Source organism: Acomys minous (assembly GCF_964271855.1).
Source record: "Acomys minous genome assembly, chromosome: 4".
Taxonomy (NCBI): domain Eukaryota; kingdom Metazoa; phylum Chordata; class Mammalia; order Rodentia; family Muridae; genus Acomys; species Acomys minous.
This window is the reverse complement of record NC_140486.1, coordinates 26,484,952-26,505,247: the sequence shown is the minus strand read 5'-3', so window position 1 is coordinate 26,505,247 and position 20,296 is coordinate 26,484,952. Positions and strand designations below refer to the sequence as shown.

The following is a 20,296-nucleotide window of genomic DNA, read 5'->3' as shown; positions in this document are numbered from 1 at the left end:
GGCACTTACTCAAAAATTAAAAATAGAATTGACACAGGATCCAGCAGTTCCATTTCTGTGTATACCCAAAAGAACTGAAAGCGCTTTCTCAAAGCAGCTATCTTTATACCCATGCTCAGGGCCCCATCATTTAGAAGAGGCACAGCAGGGAAGCAATCCAAAGATCCATCAACAAATGAATGGAGACATAAAATGTGGCCGCATGGGTATATATATACAATGGAATATTATTCTGCCTTTAAAAAGGACAAATTCTGACACATGTGGGTGAACTTTTGAGGGTAGGATATTGCATTAGTGAAACAGTCAGTCCAACAAAAAAAGGACACACGCTATCTGACTCGATTCCTGGATGAACATACAGCAACCAAATCCTAGAGACAGAAAATGAAATAGCAGTAGAAGGCTGCTGTTTAGTACAAAGTTTCAGTTTTACAAGTTGAAAAGAGTTACAGAGATGGGCAGACCGGTTGCACAAAATGACAGACTCATTTCATGTCACTGAACTGGATACTCAACAAGTAGCTAAGAGAGGAACATTTATCTGTATTTTGCTACGGTGAAAAGGATGGAAGAAAGGGAAGGAAGGGATGGAAGGAAGGAAGGAAGGAAGGAAGGAAGGAAGGAAGGAAGGAAGGAAGGAAGGTTGAGTGAATGTGGACCATGTATCCAGTTCTAGTCTAGGAAGGCTCTGGTAGCATTAGTCCTGTAGACCCTCTGTGCCCAGAGGGAAAGCCAGCAAGCAAAAAGACACACACTGGAGCTGGAGAGATGGCTCAGTTGTAACCACTGGCTGCTCTTTCAGAATATCAAGTTGTATTCCTAGCACCTACGTGGTGACAAACAACCACCTTGGTATTTTGTTTTTGTTTTTGTTTTTTTGTTTTTTTTTGGTTTTTCAAGACAGGGTTTCTCTGTGTAGCCTTGGCTGTCCTGGACCTGCTTTGTAGACCAGGCTGGCCTTGAACTCACAGCGATCCACCTGCCTCTGCCTCCCGAGTGCTGGGGATTATAGGCGCGCACCACCATGCCCGGCTGACAAACAACCACCTTGTAACTCCAGTTCCAGGGGATCTAACACCCTCTTCTGGACTCTGTGAGCACCAGGCACATACATGTGGTATACAGAGAAACATGCAAAAACAAACAAGAACAACAACAAAAAACCCATATACATAAAAGAATAAAATTTTGTTTAAAAAAGATGATACACATTTATAAATCAGCGTATCCCCAAATGCCACATGCCTTAAAGAAAAGACTGAGTCCTGAGGAGACAATAGGGAGGCAAGTAGGGTCTGAGACAGCCTGTCTGAGAAGGTACCTGGAGGCCTAGAGGAGAGACTTCAAGAAAGAGCATTTTATGGAAGGGCATTCCGAGAGAGGGGACAGCAGGCACAAAGGCCTAACTTGGGCTCCATCCTGCTCACTGGCAAAAGCAGCACACAGTGGGGCCGAGACAACACTGCACTGGGCACTAGATGCGGATTCTGGTCCCCTATTCCCCCAAACTTCTGTCTGGCGAGGCCATGACCAGTACCCTCTAATTTGTAAGGGTCTTGACAATCAAAGGAACCCCATGCAGACAGCATGCGTTCCATCTGGCTTCCTCCTTCCCAACCCACTCACCTCTTTAAATAATCCTACCGTCCGTGAGTTGCCCCACACATGAGTGTGTGGTTGATGATGGGGTAAAAATGTGGGGTATTGGGGGAGGTATTTATGTGTTTACATGTGTATTTTACTGTACGAATCCTGTTCATGTCTCATGCCTGGAGGGGGCAGAATTGTGTCTCAGATGCCATGCAACTGGAATTATGGATGGTGGGAGCTGGGGACTGAACCCAGGTCCTCTGGAAGAGTAAGCAGTGCCCTTACCCGCTGAGCCACCTCTACAGGCCCAAAAGGCAGTAGTGAAATGGCTAAACTGCAGCTTGCTGTCAAGCCTCCTTCTGCCTAGTCTCCATTTCCCCATCCATAAAACGGAATGGGGGTGAAAAGCAAGGAGAATGGCTACCTATGGTATCCAACCTGCTGAAGGCAGGTTCTACCCCTAGTCACTTGTAAATGAAGTGCTAGGTGCCCAGTCCTCCAACCAGAAGCAAGAAAGGCAGAGTGGGGAGGACACCCACAGAGGTAGTGCCAGACACTCTACAAATAGTACCTGACTTCTTAGTGTCAGAGTAAGGATAGCATCAAAGGCAACTTTAAGACATAGAAGAAAAGCTGGGCATGGAGGCCCATGCCTTTAATCCCAGCACTCAGGGAGGCAGAGGCAGGCAGATAGCTGTGAGTTCGAGGCCAGCCTGGTCTACAAAAGTGAGTCTAGGACAGCCAAGGCTACACAGAGAAACCCTGTCTCAGGGGGAAAAGAAAGAAAGGGAGAAAGAAAAGACATAGGAGAAATAGGGATTGACATAAAGAAAAGCAAACAAATGGGACATGGTGGTGCACGCCTTTGATCTTAGCACTCAGGAAGCAGAGGCAGGCAAAGCGAGACCAGGACAGTCAAGGCTACACAGAGAAACCCTGTCTCAAAAAAAAAACCAAAAAAACAAAAAAAGAAAAACAAGCAAACAAACAAACAAACAAAAAAGAGGCAGAAGCTTGAGGCCTGCACACACATCAGGCCAATGTGTAATTAAAATATGTTCATAGCTGCCTCCGACGTGTATATGTGGCTGACAGCCACTGATGACATCCTGAGCACGGAGTTGCTATCTAACTCCTTAGATCACACAGCTAAAAGTCACAAAGCTAAGACTGACCCAGGTCCATGAGCCCCTAAGCTTACACCATGTCTTGAGGGCAGTCAGCACTTGCCTATCACCCAGCCTATGTTCTTTATACTATCCCCAGAAGCCTTGGAAAACTGAGAGACAATACCTCATTCTCAGACTGCATTAATTCTCAAAGAAAAGTTTACAAATGACCTAGAGCCTTATCCAGCTGACAGTCCCAAAGAGCAATAGGTGTATACAAAAGAAAAGTTATAAGAAGCCTAAAATTTTTGACTGGTTTGGATAGACTTTTTTTTTTCTTTCTTTCGTTCTTTCTTTTTGATTTTTCAAGGCAGGGTTTCTCTTTGTAGTCTTGACTGTCCTGAAACTCACTCTACAGACCAGGCTGGCCTCCAACTCACAGAGATCTTCCTGCCTCTGTCTCCCTGGGATCAGAGGTGCATACCACCACCGCCCAGCTAGCCTTCCTATTTTCAAAGGCATTATCAAATTGTACTACACACAGCTTTGCTTCTCCTTCCTCCACAGCCATGCCCTGTAACTGGAAGAATTCCTACCGGGGGCTTAACATTCCACAGGGACATGCCCTCTGAACCTGATTTCTGATAGAGTTCCAGAGGCCCCACAAGGAGCTTGTCTTTGAGTCCTCTGTGTGCGAGGCATATCTTTGGTGACAAGGGCATTGGCCCTTTGCAGGGGCTCTTGCAGTATCTCCGTAGGTCTCACCCATGTATCACACCGCAGCTCCAAGCACAAAGGCTGGTGGAGGTCACCTTTTTTGCCTTTAACCAGGCTCAGGGCAAGATCAAGAGTAGGGACAGCCTGGCACACAATGGGCCCTGAAGGGCGTCCTTCCTACACAAACCATTCCTCCAGCCAAATCCCCTCTTGTCAATTTTCCTGACTCCACCACTGCCTACTCGGATGCCTCTAGCCACCCCATTCTAATGCTTTCTGTGTCCAGTTGGATTAGCCACACCGCAATTGTCAGGATCAAGTGCCTTGAAGCAGAGGCACCTTGTTTCCTATCCCAGCCCTTCCAACCTGAGCCAGAATCAGGTGACTGGGAGGTGGGGGGTGGGGGGTGGGGGGTGGAGGTGGCTACAATCCCCTAAGTCCCCGTTCTCAGGCATTAGAGTAGGGTACCAGCCTCCCTGGCTGTTGGAGGATTAAAAAAATTAATGCCCCAGAGCTTGAGCTCCTCCTGCATATCAAGCAGTCTAAGTGGTTGCTATTTTGTGATTACCACTAATAATGATGGTGAACCTCTTTGATGACTCTTAAGGCCTACCTCCAGCCAAACTCCTCACGTGGATTAGACAGCCAAAGCTTTCCTAGTTAGTCAGTCTCCTCGTGTGGGATGTTTGAGGTGGAGGGTAGGGGTGGGGTGAGGCTCAGGGTTAGTGTCTACTTAGCAAGCATGAGGGCCCTGGGTTCCATCCCCAGAGCCAAAACACAACACAACAAAACAAAAACTCAATGCAAAACCAAGGAACACAAGTATAATGGAGGATTGCGGCAGGGGGTCACAGCAGAAAGGGCACCGTTCTGAGAGGGGGTTAAGAGCAGGGGGCATCGGAGCTGAAGAACGTGGGTGGAGATGAGGGCAGCAAAGGAGGACCAGACCCCTCGTGGGAGTGTCTCTCAGAAGCAACCAGGAAAGAGGAATTACAGAACAACACCGGGGCAACTCAGTCATAGAGGCTGGGTAGAGACCACTTCATGGGACTTCCTCTGAGGTTAACTGATTGTGCAAGGATAGAATTCTGCACAGGGTCAAACAATGTCTTGGAAGGGTTAGACAGTAGCTGTTATCTGTCCTCTTCTTCCTTGTTAATGCTGAAGGATAGGGCTGAAGATGAAGCCAGCCTAGAAGCAATCCAGAGATCACATTCCGAATACCATGTTTTTTTTTTGTTTTTTTTAAATCCTGGATCACTCAATTGCTAAGGCTTCAGGCCCTAAGTCTGAAAGTCCAGGGTTCAAAGCTGAATACCGTGTTTTTCTGCTGATCACAGCAGGTCACGCATGCAGTGGCTGCTTGACAGGTAGACATGTTAAATGGGCATTTGAGATCTTGAAGGTCACATCCAGAGGTCTGTTTCTGCAGGGCACGTGGGGTGGACCGCAGAGGTTTTGACCACAAGGCACTGTGATCTGAGATCACCAGCAAAAGGAAGTCTAGACCAGCCTCAGTGCCAAGGAGCCATAAGAGAGACCTTCTCAGTGTTCTGGGTACCACGTTTCCCCCACAAAGATCCTGAGACCAGAAATAAAGGCTCGAGCAGCCACGTTGCCAAGGCTGTTTGCCATGGCAACATCAGGGAGGGACTCGTGGGCCGGCTGCTGCAACTGCTCAGGGCCTGGATTTTAACGTCTCCTCTCTCCCTCTGCTAAATGACTATGTTCTGCCAGGCAATCATAAGGGGAAAAAAATATATGGCAGCAGAGCTGTCAGGGAGCATTCATCTCAGCCAGGCAGGGCTTACCTGGTTAGGTATCCAGACAGTGAATTCCAGAAAGTGGAGTCCCTGCTATGCAGAGCCAGCATTGGCAAGAAGACAACAGTTCAGGGTCCATCCTCAGGCCCTGCTGTGTGCCCTGGAGGCATCTCATCTGTTCTTAGACTTTGAGATTTAAAAAAAAAAAAAAAATAAGCAAGGTAATTCCTAAGGCAATTTGAACTCGCCCAAAAGCTCAAGATGACATCTGTATAATTCACATTGCCATCTCTGTGGCTGCCATCATGGATGTGATGATCATTTATCAAGCACTTACTATGTCAGTGAGGCAAACCTCTTGCGTCCTCTGCAGTTATGTCGTGTTTCCCTGAGAAGGCCATACAGTTATCCCCTGAAGCAATGAGGCTGAGAGAGATCAAAACACTTGCTTGAGGTCACAAAGCTAGAGTGGGAAAGCCCTGATTTAAAATGTAGGGCTGCTGAACCCCAAAGCCGGGAGTCCTCAGCCACTGTCAGATATTCTGTCATTCATCTCTCTTCAAGTAGCATCCAACTGGATTTGGTTTTTCTGAAAGTCAGCATGGCAACAGTTGCTAAGGCACAATAGGGCACTCCTTTAGATTTAGCAGTGGAGAAGGAAAACAATTGCTTTGACAGAGGAACCTCAGGCCAAGGCAGGACCAAAGACCTAGAATTCAGGAGGAGGGAGAGAAAAACAAAACAAAACAAAACAAAAACAGAGTCTATACTCTGTCTGTTTCTTCATACAGAAGGTTATATACTGAATATGTCTGCCCACCTCATAGGCACTGTCTCGAACCATTTCCACTAAGACCTTAAAAAGCATGACAGTATGCTACTGCCATTCCTATTTTATAGATGAAAATGCTGAGACACAAACTGATCTTTTGCCAAGGCCATATAGCGGCCAACGGTCCACAAAGCCCAATCCCAGAACTCTTAAGCCCTTCACTTCTTGAGCAATTGGGGCAAAGGTGCACCTCTGGCAGGACTATGGAGTTAATTAGCCAGCGACTCGACTTTCCCATTTGCAAGTCTCTCTGGGTCAGGTAGCAAGTCTCTGTCCTATGGAAGAGCAAAGTGGGGTCCCAAGAGGCCCGCTGCCACCCAAAGTCTGTAGACCAGACCCTCAAGCCAGGACCCATCTCTGGGAATTCTGTGAACCTGACTACTGACCTCACCACTTCTCCATGTTCTCTCCATCCCCTTCTCTAGAGGGCCTGAGTATCTAGGGAGAGGATCTACGTGGGTCAACGGCCAGCAGTGGGCATGTGTGGTATTGGGGATTTAGGAATGTGAGAAGAGGAAGAAAACCCTAGTCCAGGGTCCCTCAGACATGCAAAGCCCAGCAGTCCAGGCAGTAGTATCTCTGAGAAAACTTCCTGCCCTGCCCTCCCTCTGGGCCACCATATCCTAGATCTAGACAAGACCCAGCTGGAGAGGAAGAGTCTGAACCTCTAGGTGCCTCAGGCCCCCTCTTCTGTGAAGGACAGGCTGGATATGATGAACTCTTAGGGCCTTCCCAAAGCCTGGAGGACAGAAAGCTGCTCAAAGTTCAAACTCTGGGCCAGTCACTGGGCTAGCTGTGAGCCTGTAACTGCCCCAACCTCTCTGTGCCTCGGCTTCATAATCCACAAAATGGAGACTACACATCCACGGTCAGGTCCATCTGCTCACAGATACTGAACCACTCAAATGAAAGACGTGGGATGCAGAATATGCCATGATACCCTGACATTGCTGGTAACGGAGCAAGTGTGTGCTGAGGGACTAGACAGTCCACTAAATATTTTATAGGTACTGCCTCAACTGGTCTTCATCATGAGCAACTACACAGGTAACCTCTGAGGAAACCATTTCTTCCCACACCCTCCCAGAGCCCTCAATGAAGCTTCAAGGAGGAAAGCATGTTGATACACCATGGCAGGAGACAAACCCTGCCTAAGTGGAAGAGATTCAAATGGCTTCCCAAAGAGGACAGGCTCTCAGGCAGGAGCTTAAAGTTCAGATTGGCTAGAAAGATATTAAGAGGACAGCAAGGGCAGCAGCCTTTCTCCAGAACTTTAAGACACAGTGAAAACCAATGGGTGCTCTCCTCCCAGGAAAGCATATTCCTCTGTGAGAGCACTGACCTTTGCTGTGCACTGGGAATGCCTATTATCTCAAGAAAAAAATGGCAACTGAAACAAAGCTCCGTCCTCATAGTGCTTGCTGTCCAGGAACAATTTCCTAAGGAACATTGCCTGTGGCCTCTACAAGGGATGCTTTAGCACTGGTCCACCAGACAAGCAGGTGCTAATCATGCTATCATTTGATTTGCATCTATTCTTTATAAGATCAGCTACTGATTAGGATGTTCTATGGGGTATGGCAATATGTCATTAGGAGTTATCTTATTGCTACATTCCTTTAACAGAACAATAGTAGTATGTTTTCCCTGCAAGGCCTGTGCATGATCTAGACTGAAGTTCTTGTACACTGTGGCGGTGTCCAGTTAGCATTCTATCTCAATCAAAAAGTGGTTGGTTACTCCCACAGCATCTGTGCCACTATTACACCAGTTTTTCTTTCAGGCAGGTTGCAGGGTTTGTAGCTGCACGATATTGATGATTACCTTTTTCCTCCAGTAGTGTGCAGAGCATATCCCAGCACTGTGAATGCTGGTCAGCAGTACCGAAGCTTCTAGCTGGGGACCATATCAGCTTCTCTGTATTTAATGACAGAGTGAATTAACACAGAAACCCACAACGGGACAATATGCAATCCTACATGGGATGGTTTCATCAAACCCCTTCCTTCAAACCTCAGGGATCTATGTGGATGGAAAGATTGTTAAGAGCCAGAAGCGATGGATGATGCCAAGGAAACTGTCTTCCAGACACAACAGGGTTGATGCACATATGAGCTCACAAAGACTATGGCAGCACATACAAGACCTGCACAGGTTCAAGCCAGATGGGGGTCCCAGCACTGAAGCGGGGAGCACAGGCTCCCATCCCAAAACAAGAAGCTATTTGCAACTGATACCTGTTAGCAAGAGGAAAATCAGTTCTCTCCAGTTGAGTGTTACTGGGTGTATCAACCACACTCCAGCACAGGACCCCATGCCCCAGGAGTAGTTGGCCTTCACAAAATAAATCCCCCCTCTTAAACATATGTGAACTTGTTTCAATTTTGTTTTGTTTTGGCATTTTTGTCTTATTGCTTTTTGTTTTGATTTTTTTTGGGGGGGGGGTACTTTTTTGAGAGATAGAAAGAACAAAAGTGGGCAGGTGAGGAGATGGAGGTGATCTGGGAAGAATTAGGAAGGGAGAAAAGCATGATCAAAAGATATTATAAGAAAAAAGTAGTAATAATAATTTATAAAAACGGAAGCTCGTGTGACTGTAACTCCCAGTGACTGGGGAAGTTTCCCAGGAGACAAACCACAGATCAGGATTCAAACCCAGTGGAAATCATTTCAGAGGTCCGCAGGCCCAGCACACTGTAAGGCAGGGCTGCACCTAATGGTCTAGAGATATACAGCACAGCCAGGGAAGCCTGCTCTTGCAGGTAAACAGAAATGGTGGGACAGAGATGAGGGCACAGCAAAGGAGAGCATGAAACCAGATCCCAGGAAGAACCTTCACAGCACATTCTGGAGTGAGCCTCAGAAGACTATACGGTTACCCCCAATTTTATATATGAACCAACTGAGGTTGGGGATATTTAAGACATTTGTTCAAGCTTATGGTGCTTGTATGTCCTGATTTAAAACTTGAGAAGAGTAAACAATTCAGGATAAATCCTGGGGCCTATGCTCTAACTTCAAGCTTGGAGACGAATTTAAAAGTGGTAGGGACACAGAGGCTGAACCACCGACCAAAGAGCTTGCATGAGCTGGACCTAGGCTCCCTACATATATGTAACAGATGTATTAGTCTTCATGTGAGTCCTGTACCAATTAGGGGTGGGGGTGGGGCTGTCTCCGACTCTGTTGCCTGCCTTTGGATCCCTTTCCCCTAGTTGGTTGCCTGTCTTGCCTCAGTGGGAGAGGATGTGCCTACTCCTGTTGTAACTTGATGTCCAGGCTGGATTGGTACCCATGGGGGGGCAACCTTCCCTTCTCTGAGGAGAAGGGGATAGGGGAATGGTGGGAGATAGGGTCTGAGGGTGGGACTGGGAGGAGAGGAAGTGTGGGGGGGGAGGGGGACTGGGATTGGGATGTAAAGTGAATAAAGTATTAGGGTGTTGAGCCATCAATCTATGAAAAAACATCAAGAAACCTTAAATTCTATTACTCCCTGAAAGAAGCCCACTCACACCTACAAACTACATGCTTGCAGCTACATGATACTCTGAAAAGAGCAAACCTATGGGCACAGTAAAAGTACCAGTGGCTGGCAGCAGTGAGAGCAAGGGGAAGGAAAGACAGAGCATAGAGGGCTCTTAGGATGTGGGCCAGTCCATGCAATGCTGTCATGTACTATTACTACATACCTGTCCCAATCCATAGAACATGCAACTCTAGGAGTGAGGCTGTGAACCAAGGACTCTGGGCAATTGTGGTGTGTGTGTGTGTGTGTGTGTGTGTGTGTGTGTGTGTGTGTGTGTGTGTGTGCGTGTTGGTGGGGGTAGTGGGGTGGTGGTGGTCATCAGTTGTTACAGTTGATTTCTGGTGAGGAACACTGATAACTGGGGAGGCGGGGCAAATTGGGGGCACATTGTCTGTGCCTTCCTCTCAACCTTGTGACCAAGACCAAGGGCAAATGAGAGAAGGCGATGTCTGTTGCGGCACAGACTGGTAGCAGTTATGAGAATCTAACTGTGGACGGGACAAGAACCTAGGCCACAAGAGTAGAGAACAGAAAGGTCAAGCCGGTACAAAGGATTCCATATCCTAGAGGTGTCCACAGGATGGGAGATGCTCCTCCGCCTTGGAAGAGGCAGACAGAAACTGCCTGTGCGCATTCTCGGCACCTCTACATAGTTCAAGTGATGCTTCAGGATTGGTGGCATAGGCCTGTAATCCTGGCTTCTCCAGCGGCTGAGGCGGGGTGATCACAAATTCAAGGACGGCTTGAACAATTTAATGAGATTCCATTTCAAAGTAAAAAGCAAAGAGGGCTGAGGTTGGAGCTCCATGGTAAACTGCTTGTCTACCCTTTACAAGGCCTTGAGCCCAATCCCTGGTGCTGCAAACCAAACGTAAATTAAGTAATTAATTAATTAATTAATTAATTAATAAAAAAGACTGCATGCACAGAACTAGCTCTAAATGTAATCCTGTCCCCAAAAAGTGCTTCAGTGAGAAAATCCCAAGTTGTCTAGGCAACAGGTTAATGCTCATTTTACAGCCACTATTTCATTCTTTGTCAGGAATGACAAGGTTTGTTAGCTCCATTTCATGGGTGGAGAAACTAAGGCCTAGAGCCACAGAAATACTTTAGGCACCGTCTTCTCTCAGCATGTCATCATGTGTTTAAAGTGCCAGAGAAACAACCATGATCACAAATAGCGAGCAGTCTATCTTCAAGCAGCACTTAAGAGTCAGGTTGTCAGATTGCATGGGCATGTCACCACCATCCCCACCTCTTCATCTGTACCAAGGCAGTGAGTTCTTAGAGACCGTGAAATCTTGAAATCTACAAACCAGTGCCTAGATTGTACAGATCCCTGTGAGGAGGAAGAAATGTAATAGTGCCAACAGAAGGCTCTGCAGAGAACATGTGACCTGGAGGATGCTCTATAAATGCTGCTGCCTGGGAAGGGAAGGCAGCTGTTAACACTGCAAAGCTCTTGTCATGACCTCACTTCCAAGCCTGGGGCCCCATTTGCAGAGCCTCTGCTGACTCAAGCCAGTGTTCCTTCTAAAGGAGAGGGAAGGAAAAGGGTGACTCATACTATAGCAAAGTGGAGTTTCTGGCTGACCCGCACCAGTTGGGGAGAGGAGGCCCCAAGACCAGGGGGAAACATGAGCCCAGGGACCCAGCTGCTAGGCTGTTGCCTTTCCTGGGTCTCACGGCCTCAGCTACAACCAGCTGAGAGGCTAGAGAGAGTGCAGCTCAGGCCTCTGGGGAGCATGTCCTCAGATGGACTCGGATGAAAAAGTTACCCTACCCCCAGTCTCATGCAGGCCATAGGTGGGCAAATGCACCTGATACACACACACAGCTGCAGCTCCTCACTCGCACAGCAGCTGGCCCTGGCTTCACGGGCAATGGAGGCAGCAGTATCCCAGACCTATCAAACAGCACTAGGACTTCAAGTCATTTCTCTCCAGTTCTACATGTGCCCAGGGCCCCTGCTGCGTGCTCAGTTCCAGCTTAACAGTGATGAGGAGACAAAGATCCAACTGCAAAATGGAGTGAGTGTACAACCAGGGTGCTACACGGAACCAGTGGTAAACGATTCCCTAACAGGAAGGGGTTGAGCTGAGTATCCCCAACTGAGCTAGTGGTCCGCCTCTGTTTGTCAATGCCTTATCTCTGTTCACCGACACTCCAAAAAGTCCCGATCCCAAGGGCCTACCCCCGACTAAGTAGTGGTACATGACAGCTGAGCGTGAAAAGCAGAGGTGAGTGAATGAAGTGAATGTATGTTGTTGGCATGGGCACGGCCTCAGACCCATAGGAAAATGGCAGTGGGCCCTACCCTGCCCCACCCCCACCGCCAGAGTGAGACCCCGAGGCATGGCAAAGCCTTCCTGGGGGTCCAAGTGTAAATGTTGACAGCGAATGCAGAGAATGTCCACCACAGTTTTCTTCTCTTGGATATTGACAATCTAAAGTCCGTTCCTCTACAGAGACGCTCCTACCAAAGTTAGCCTTTAATACAGCAGTACACATACATAAATCCCGCCTCCTCATTTACCTGGATGCAATAATACCCTGCTTTCCTTGATTCTGCTGTATGCAATAATTCTGCCTCACTGTCCAACTGTACACAGTACACACTCTGAGGGTTTCTCCAGAGAGCCCAGTCTGCCTGTTCCCAGTTATGTCTGTGTCTCCGTCTGTCTGTCTTTTCTTCATTCCTTCACTACCCTAGTCAAGTCAAGTCCCTGGAGCCATGCAAGGGGGCAGCCATTGAACACCAAAGAAATGCACATTAACAACGAGGGCTAACAAAGTGTGTTGTTGACTGAACTGGTAAAAATGAAAATAGCATGAGTAACTGGAGTACGGCCAATCAGGCATTTCCACACGGTGCTGACGGGTTGTGTAAATGAATACAATCTCTGTAGAAGACAATTTAGTTATGTGTTTACCAAATGCCCACATGGTTCCTTTGATAGAGCAATTTCACTTCTAGGAATTTAAATGAAGGAGAAAAAAAAACCACATGTGCACAAATATATTCGTTTCAGCATTGCTTACAATAGGATAAATGAAAACAACTGAGTAACAACAAAGGATTGATTGATAAATGTTGACTCAACCCTCCATGAAATACTATACAACCATTAAGATATTAGGCACAATATTTATTGATGAGGAAAGATGTTCACAGCATATTGTGAGGAGGAGAAAAAAAAGCAAGTTACAAAACAGTGTGCTTGCAAGTTACAAATTAGTATAACAGAATAACTCCATTTATTATTTTTCTCTTTTTTTCCAAAGAAGTGATCTATATGAATAGGAAAGAAAAACATCTAGTGATACATATGACTTTTGGGCTGCTATCTTTGGATAATATTACATAGTCTGGACTGGTGAGATGGCTTATCAGGTCTGATAAGCTGCGTTCAATCTCCACGACCCACTTCATGGAAGAGAACGAACTGCTGCAAGTTGTCCTCTGACCTCCACACACATACCACAGCACACACACATGCAAACACACATACAGAATTAGTTAATTTAAACAAGTTTAAAATATTAAACGTTTCCTTTTTCTTGATGCTTGGCAGTGCTTTCTAACAGTGTTAAAATTATTTTTTAAAACAAGGGTTGGACTAGGTGATTTATAACGGCCTTGTCATCTGACACTATGACCGTTACTCCAAGCCCTCAAGTGATTTCAAATAACTGCTTTATTTCCTGGGCTTTCCATGTGGCCTTTGGAGTCAAGGCTTTTGCCAGCAGCTGTAGCCCTCGACATTCCTCTCTCGCTTACTCACTGGCCAGCTGTCTCCCCTGTCAGCCCAGGAGCTTCTGTTTGGCAAGGCTCAGCTGTAGCCCCTCTCTGTAATCCATGTACCTCATCAAGAGCTAGGCAAAGGAACATTCCTCTGCATGCTGACAGGTGCCATGCGGGCACAAAGAGATAAAAGGCTCAACTTAGATCCTACTGGATACACTCAAACACAGAAAGTGCTTGGTTTTTATAACTGACTGTGAAAGGCAGAAGAGAGAGCAGGGCAGGCTGGCAGAAAAGGGCTACCAAGGGAGGAAGCCATGCAGAATGGGAAGCAAGGGGACACCAGGCAAGGGACAGAGCATGAGCAAAAAATGAAACCACCACACAGTTCTTTTGGATTATATTCTTCAAATATATCCAAGAAGCTTCCACCATCCTGGTTCTGATAAATGTCTACTTTGATCCCAATAGATAAACCGTTAATTCTCTCAAACAGTTCTCTTTAATGTAAGCCTGGGTTAGTCACCGAAAACAAGACATCTTTTTCGGACAAAGACAATCCACTTTCCCCAACCCTCCCAAAGGGAGAGCTGGGGGAGGGGAGGGTCCGGGAAGGGCTATGGGGAAGGAGCAGCAGAACAGCCAGACAGCATACATGCAAACATGGCTCACCCCACCAGCAGGCCTCTGGCTTCTCCGTCAGCACCACCGGCCCCATTGGACAGATGGAGGTACCCGGCTGGAGAGTTAAAAATGGCTTGCTCCAGGATCACCCAGCCAGAGAGCGGGGAAGGTGACTCCACTCAGGCCTTCTGACTCCAAGTCCAGTGCTATTTCGAGGTAACACACAGGACCTGGAGTCAGGAGCCCTGGGTGGCTCTGTCACCCCCTGGCTGAGTGGTCGTGGACAAGCAGCTCACCCCTCACAGCCTCTTCCCCAACTGTAAAATGAGGCGGCGGGCTGCCCCGCCCATTCCCGCTCAGCTCTGAGCCTTCTAGGGGCGGCTGCAAAGCTCCTGGTATCAATTACATTTCCCAAGTTGGCCCGGCAAAGATCACCCGGAGATCTTCGGCCTGTCACGTGGTTAAGTTAAAGGTTGGGGGGGGGGGAGCAAATGTCCCAAATTAACTTTCCCTGCACTGCTGCTGCAGACACCTGATTACCCAATTTTCTAGTTTCCTTGGGTGAAGAAGCACTACTGAGTAGGTAGGTTAGGATTGCGGCTAAAAGGGCATACAATTAATTATCGATGATCCAAACACCAAAGATAAAGACCAGGGTCCTATCCAGAACGGTCAACCTTAGTATGGATGAAGGAGTCTTCGCTGGCTATTTCAGGCCTCTTCTACTCGGTTCTTAAGAGTAAAGATATGGACATGACTCCAGGAAATATATAGATCTGGGGTGCAGATCTTCTTGTGGCCCACCATACCCCCACCACCTGCAGTCCTGGTCCCAGGCTATCCACTCCCTGGGTGCTGAGGCTAGGGCCCGACTTCGGCAGACACAAACACCGGGCGTGTGACCGTGCCTGGCGACGCTGCCGGGAGCTCCACCGCAGTTTCGTCAGAGGTAAAGGTACGCGCCCGGCGCGCGCGACGTGTGCACACGCACAGGGGACACACACACACGAACACACACACACACACACACACACACACACACACACACACACACACCTCATTAACACCCTCTCCCCACCTGAAGAAGCGCGATCATTCGCCACTGTCCCCTTGGGCCTCTGCTTCGAACCCACCCGAGCGCGCCAACCATACACCACGCGGCCCCGAGGCCCCGCGGCTCCGGGTCGCTACGGCGTTTGCAGAGAGCTACGGCCCGACGTCTCCCTCGCGTGGCGGGCTTCCTCTCGGCGACACCCCGCCACGATGCCTGTCCTAGTCACCAGGCTGAAGTCACCACCGGGAGTCTTCCCTGAGCAAAACCGTACCAGCGGCTGCGTTCTCTTCCAAGTAGCTTCTCACCGCAAGGAGTCAGCTTGCAAGCCTCTCCCCGCCCACCCGGTCCCATGACAGCTGCTACCGCCCAAAGACTGGTAGATTCTAACCAGAAGCAAAGTTTCCCTCTCTCCTCCTACCTCCCGTCCCCGTCGTCACCCACCCTACTCCGCCTTCCCCTCCCTCCCAGTGTTATGCAAAACGGGCCGGCACAAACGCTTCTACACTAGGTACTCAGCCTGTCCCAGCCGAGTCCCGCTGGTTTCCGCCTAGCAGCGGGCTCCGTACCCAGGCGTGTCCCCGCATCCGGGGTCTCCTCCCAGGCTCCACTGCATCCCCAGCCTCTCGGGAACACGCAGCCAGGAGCCGGGAGCAAAAGCCCTTAACTCGGGAGCCAAACTTTAAGCTTGCAACAGGCATGGGCCGGGCCGGGGCGGGGGGGGGGGCGGGTAACGGAGGTTGAGGTGGGGGCCGCACGCCGCATGCACACATTTTCCTGCAACTGTTTGTCCCAGCAGCAAACCCCATTTTGGTCTCCAAACCAGCAGCTTCTTAATCCTCCCTCGTCAACACCAGAGCACACTCCTGTCATGCGCTTGTAACCGGTGAGGCTTCCAGTCACAACCAGAGCCCGGGACGCCGCCTCACCTTCCCTTCCCCCTGCATCGTGGAGCGCGCGCCCGGGCCGCGCGCCGCAGGGGGACTCAGGCACCCCCGTGATAGTCCTTCCGCCCAGAGCCGGCCTTTATCTTGCCTAGAGGGTCTACTCTGGATAGTGAAAGCTGAAAGACGCTATCTCCGCCAGCATGTCCACGTGCCCCGCCGACCCCTAATTCCCCTAGCCGGTAACTGACAGGAAACTCTGCGCTGCTGGAGCAGGTGGGGGGCTGCGGGAAAAACAGCGGCAGCACGCAGGGTACCCGATGCTGGAGAACCAGGAGGTTCCAGGGCTGCCGGCTGCTTCCCTTACCCCGCCACAAGTGCACGTGAAACTACGGCAGCAAGTGCCGGGCGCCGAGGACGCGCCTACAGCACCCAGAGCCAGTCTTAGGGGTCCCCCGACCCTGGCTAGACTCTACCTGCCCAAGAAATCGCAGTACCCCTCAACTTTGCCGGTAGGGGACCGGCACACTCCAGGTGTCCCTGGCCTGGACACCTGGTTTTTCTATGGCTGTGTCCCCCAATGCTACAGCAAGCGCCGGCGACCTGCAGCTCGCTACGCCAGTAACGGGGCGCAGCGCAAGGCACGTGGAAGGGGGGCTCTGCAGCCTGAACCCCCCGATCGTCCCGGTGCGCCCACCGCTGCGCTCCTGCCTCCGCAGCTGCGGCTGCAGCCCGGTGGCTCTGCACCTTGGCCCCTGGCCTGCGCTCCCAGCTGGCAGTACCTGCGTGTCAGAGAGATAGTTGAGGAAGAAGGACGAGAGCTCTTCATCCAGCAGCGCGCCGCAGTCGTTCCCCGCCATCTTCCAGCCGCGGCTGCAGCGTGCGGCGGAGTCAGCGCCGAGCCCGCCCGGGGGAGGGTGCGAGCGAGCAAGCCAGCGAAAGAGGAGGAGGGAGGAGACAGCCCGGCGGGCGGGTGGAGGGCGGAGCTCGGGCCCCTGGCTGCGGCAGGCGGGCTGGCTGCGGGGGCGGGGCCGCGCGAGCCTGGGGTCGCACCCCCGCTTTCTCTGCTCTGAGTCTGTCGCGGCGACCAGGTCTCGCAGCCCCCCACAGGGAAAAAAGCGCTGGCAGCCAGGTGGCCGTGCCCGGGCCAGCAGCCTGGTGCCTGCGCAGCAATGCGGGCACCCCCTCCTTACTGCTAGAGCGAATCACGTTGCGTTAGCGCTGGGCGGGCCCATGTCAGACAACCTGCTTCCACACAGCTGGGGAAACTGAGGCTCCAAGAAGCTTAGAACGTTTGAGGCCTCAGTGTGCTTCAACCACAAAAGAGAAAGCTATAGGAGGCCTAAGTTCTCTCTCTCTCTCTCTCTCTCTCTCTCTCTCTCTCTCTCTCTCTCTCTCTCTCTCTCTCTCTCTCTCTCTCTCTCTCTCCCCCCCCCCCAGACTGCAAAGCCAGGGAAGGAGGGATACACACACAAGTCGAAGGCAGAGAAATCAGAGAAGGCTCCTCGGAGAGGGTGGCATTCGTATATTTTCCTTGAAGCATTTTTTTTTACCCATTTCCTGTTAAGCATAAGCATCTCTCTCCTCTATAGCCACCCAATAACCTCCCTTGAAAACATTTTCAATCATGTCTTTTACTGCAGTCCACAGTGTCTAGAATTGGCTAGGCTTCTGCCAACCTCCCAGACCCATTGGCTTTCTCCCTTTTCTTGATGTGAACCTTCTAAAAAAAAGGAGCTGCTATGCCAATCACCAAATAATATCATCTTTAGGGCATCCTTTGCCCACCAACCTTGTAAGGACCAACCCATTTGTTGCTTTCCTACTATGTGACCCTTAGAAGTGTCTGAGCCGCCCTTGTACCTTGGCTTCGATGAAGACTTGAGCTGAGTCTAAGACACAAGAGACCGGGCTTAAATCTTGCTTTGGCTGTTTCTCTAGTTTACCAGAGGTGTTTAATAAATAATGTGTTAATTGAAAAGGCTGGAGGGTTTTGCTTTCTCCACACCACCACTGTACACAGATGAGAGAACCGAAGGTCAACAGTGCACACCAGGAGAGTCCTGAACCAGAGCCAGGAAGCAAACCTCCTGACTTCAACCTTGAACTCTCATTACTTCTGTGCTTGCCACAGGGAGGTGGTGGTAGTGGGGGCGTGGATGAAGGCTGGAAGGCAGGAAGATGTAGACCCATTTATTGGACACACCTGCCTCCCTCCCTGCTCCTACAGAAGTACTACTGACAAGAGATGCCCCACCCTGCCGTGGCCAGCAAGCTTTTTTCAGCCAGAAAAGGAAAACAGCCCGGCACACCTGCTCAGACTTGAGCCACGAAGCAACAGCTTCCTTCTTCTCCAGTCTGAGGTTCCCAGAACCGCAGGGTGTGATTTCACTGCTTGGGCTTAAGGCCAGCACGCTTTTAAGGAACAATGGGGCCAACAGAGAGAACATGTAGCTAGCCTCAGAGAGTCCTGGGTTCGGCTCCAGTCCAGACTGCACAACTCAGTCAGTGTGACTGCCTGGTTTTGAACCCCAGCAAGTCATCTGCTCCCCGGCCTTCCCGTGTTCTCCTCTATACAAATGGGGATAGTAAAATCACTTACTCATAGTGATGTTATGAAGATAAAGAGATAAAATATGTAAAGCACTTGGCACAGGGCCTGACCCCAGGGGTGGGGGGTGCGCTCGCTAAACTGGCTGAGGAGAAAACACCCCTGTAGGTGCTGGCCATTCTTACTTACCTTCCTTCCAACACTGAAACAAACTTTGTACCCCATTCAAGATCTGAATCTGGTGCCAATTTGCTAACTGTGTGCTACTGTTGCCTAAAAGGAAAAGGAGAGTCTGGCATGACGATGCTTGCCTGTAATCCTAATGCTCTGGAGGCAGGAGGGTCAGAAGTTCAAGGTCATTTTTGGTCACATGAGGAGCTATAGGCCAGCCTGGTTGCTTAGATGCTGCCTCAAAAATAAAATAAAATAAATGAAATGAAATAAATAGAAGGGCTGGAAACATAGTTCACTTGGTAAAGCATTTTGCCCATCACACATAAATTTCTGGGTTCCATAGAACTGAATAAAATTGTGTGTTGTGGCATATATTGTAATCCCAGAACTGGGGAGGTAGAAACAGAAGGATCAGATGATCAAGGTCATCTTTGGCTACATTGCAAGTTTGAAGCCAGCCTGGGCTACAGGAGACCCTGTCTTACAAACTCAAAACAACAACCAAAAGTAAAAGAATCACTTGTTTAAGCTCTCTGAACCTCAGAATGGGGACAACCATGTCATTGCACACAGCCTCTTGTAAAGGTCAAATGAAACAATGTGTGTAACATAAATGACTTGGCCCTGGTCCAGCAGACAGGAAGTGCCCATCACCATCACTATCATCCTCATTATCACCAAGGATGTGAATGTTCCTAAGGCTGCTGCCGCTGCTGCTGGACCAACATGGAGTCCTATGGGATGATTTCCAGAACTGTCCCCATTCATTCTGGCCCTTTGGTATTGTTCCTTTTATAGTCCAAGGGATACATTGGGTCCCCTCCTGTCCAGGAGTCTCTGGCCATGGCCTTGCAGAGTGACTGCTCCGTCCAGTGCCTTGCTAGGGAGTTGTTCAGAGGCTTTGTTAGTTTTTTTAAAACTCTGGTGGTGGTGCTAGAAATATTACCCATTGCCCAGCCTTAATGGCTTTATCACTGATCCTCTGGTTAGGTTGCGGCTCACAAGACATTTAGGGTAAACCTTCTTCTCCTGAATTTAACTTGCCTTTGTCAGAGGCACTCACAGTCACCCTCTTGCCTCCTTGCATGAGTATGGAGTTCTTGGTTGCAAAAGCCCTCAAGCACACAGTGTGGCAGAGCATCTCATGCTGTTTGCTGGTCTTCTGACAACGGCTGCCTTGCCAATGAAAAAGCCACTCGATGAAACTGTGCAGAGTCCCCTGACCCAGATGTACTGTCAGCTTATAGGTCTCAGGCCAAACCTGCCAGCTTTTTCTGTGCATCTGAACTGTGTCATCTGTAATCCTTTCAACAACCCTCAATAGGATGAATCACGCTATCTATTATTATATCTCGGGGAAAGGAAAGCTTAAAACGGGTTAAAGCCGGGGATCTAGCTCAGTGGTAGAACATTTGCCTGGCACACTCTACGTCCTAGGCTAAATCCCCAGTACGCACCGCAAAAAGGGTTGAAGTGATTAACTCCCAACCAAGCCTCAGAGGTCTAGCTGCCAAGCCAAGGCATACACCAAGTCAAAGCCACAGCCCCCTAGAAGGGAATAAGAAGCAGTTCCCAGCAGCTGGACACCCTGAGGAAGCCAGAACGGTGGTGGCGTACTTCTCAGTTTATGATTTCCAAGGGAAGGGCAATAACACTGCCAGTGTTGGGCTCCCATGGGGCTCTGCTTCTACCTCCTCTGCCTTTTTATTGGCCTTGCCTTCCTTGTA

At 49.5% G+C, this 20,296-nt stretch overlaps 1 protein-coding gene across 4 annotated transcripts in view; it reads right to left on the bottom strand.

Annotated features, from left to right (window-relative positions):
• Nucleotides 1–18,495, bottom strand: part of PPARGC1B (PPARG coactivator 1 beta) — a 112,379-nt gene extending 93,884 nt beyond the window's left edge. For 2 of the 4 annotated variants that reach the window (XM_084779394.1, XM_084779395.1), the window contains exon 1: nucleotides 17,708–18,495. In XM_084779394.1, coding sequence (XP_084635520.1) covers nucleotides 17,708–18,037 — 330 coding nt within the window. In that variant the 5' untranslated portion in view covers nucleotides 18,038–18,495. Of the gene's footprint in view, nucleotides 1–16,626; nucleotides 17,130–17,707 lie in introns of those variants that run through there. The other 2 variants (XM_084779397.1, XM_084779396.1) reach the window with 2 other exon arrangements.
• Between the last annotated feature and the right edge of the window lie 1,801 nt (nucleotides 18,496–20,296).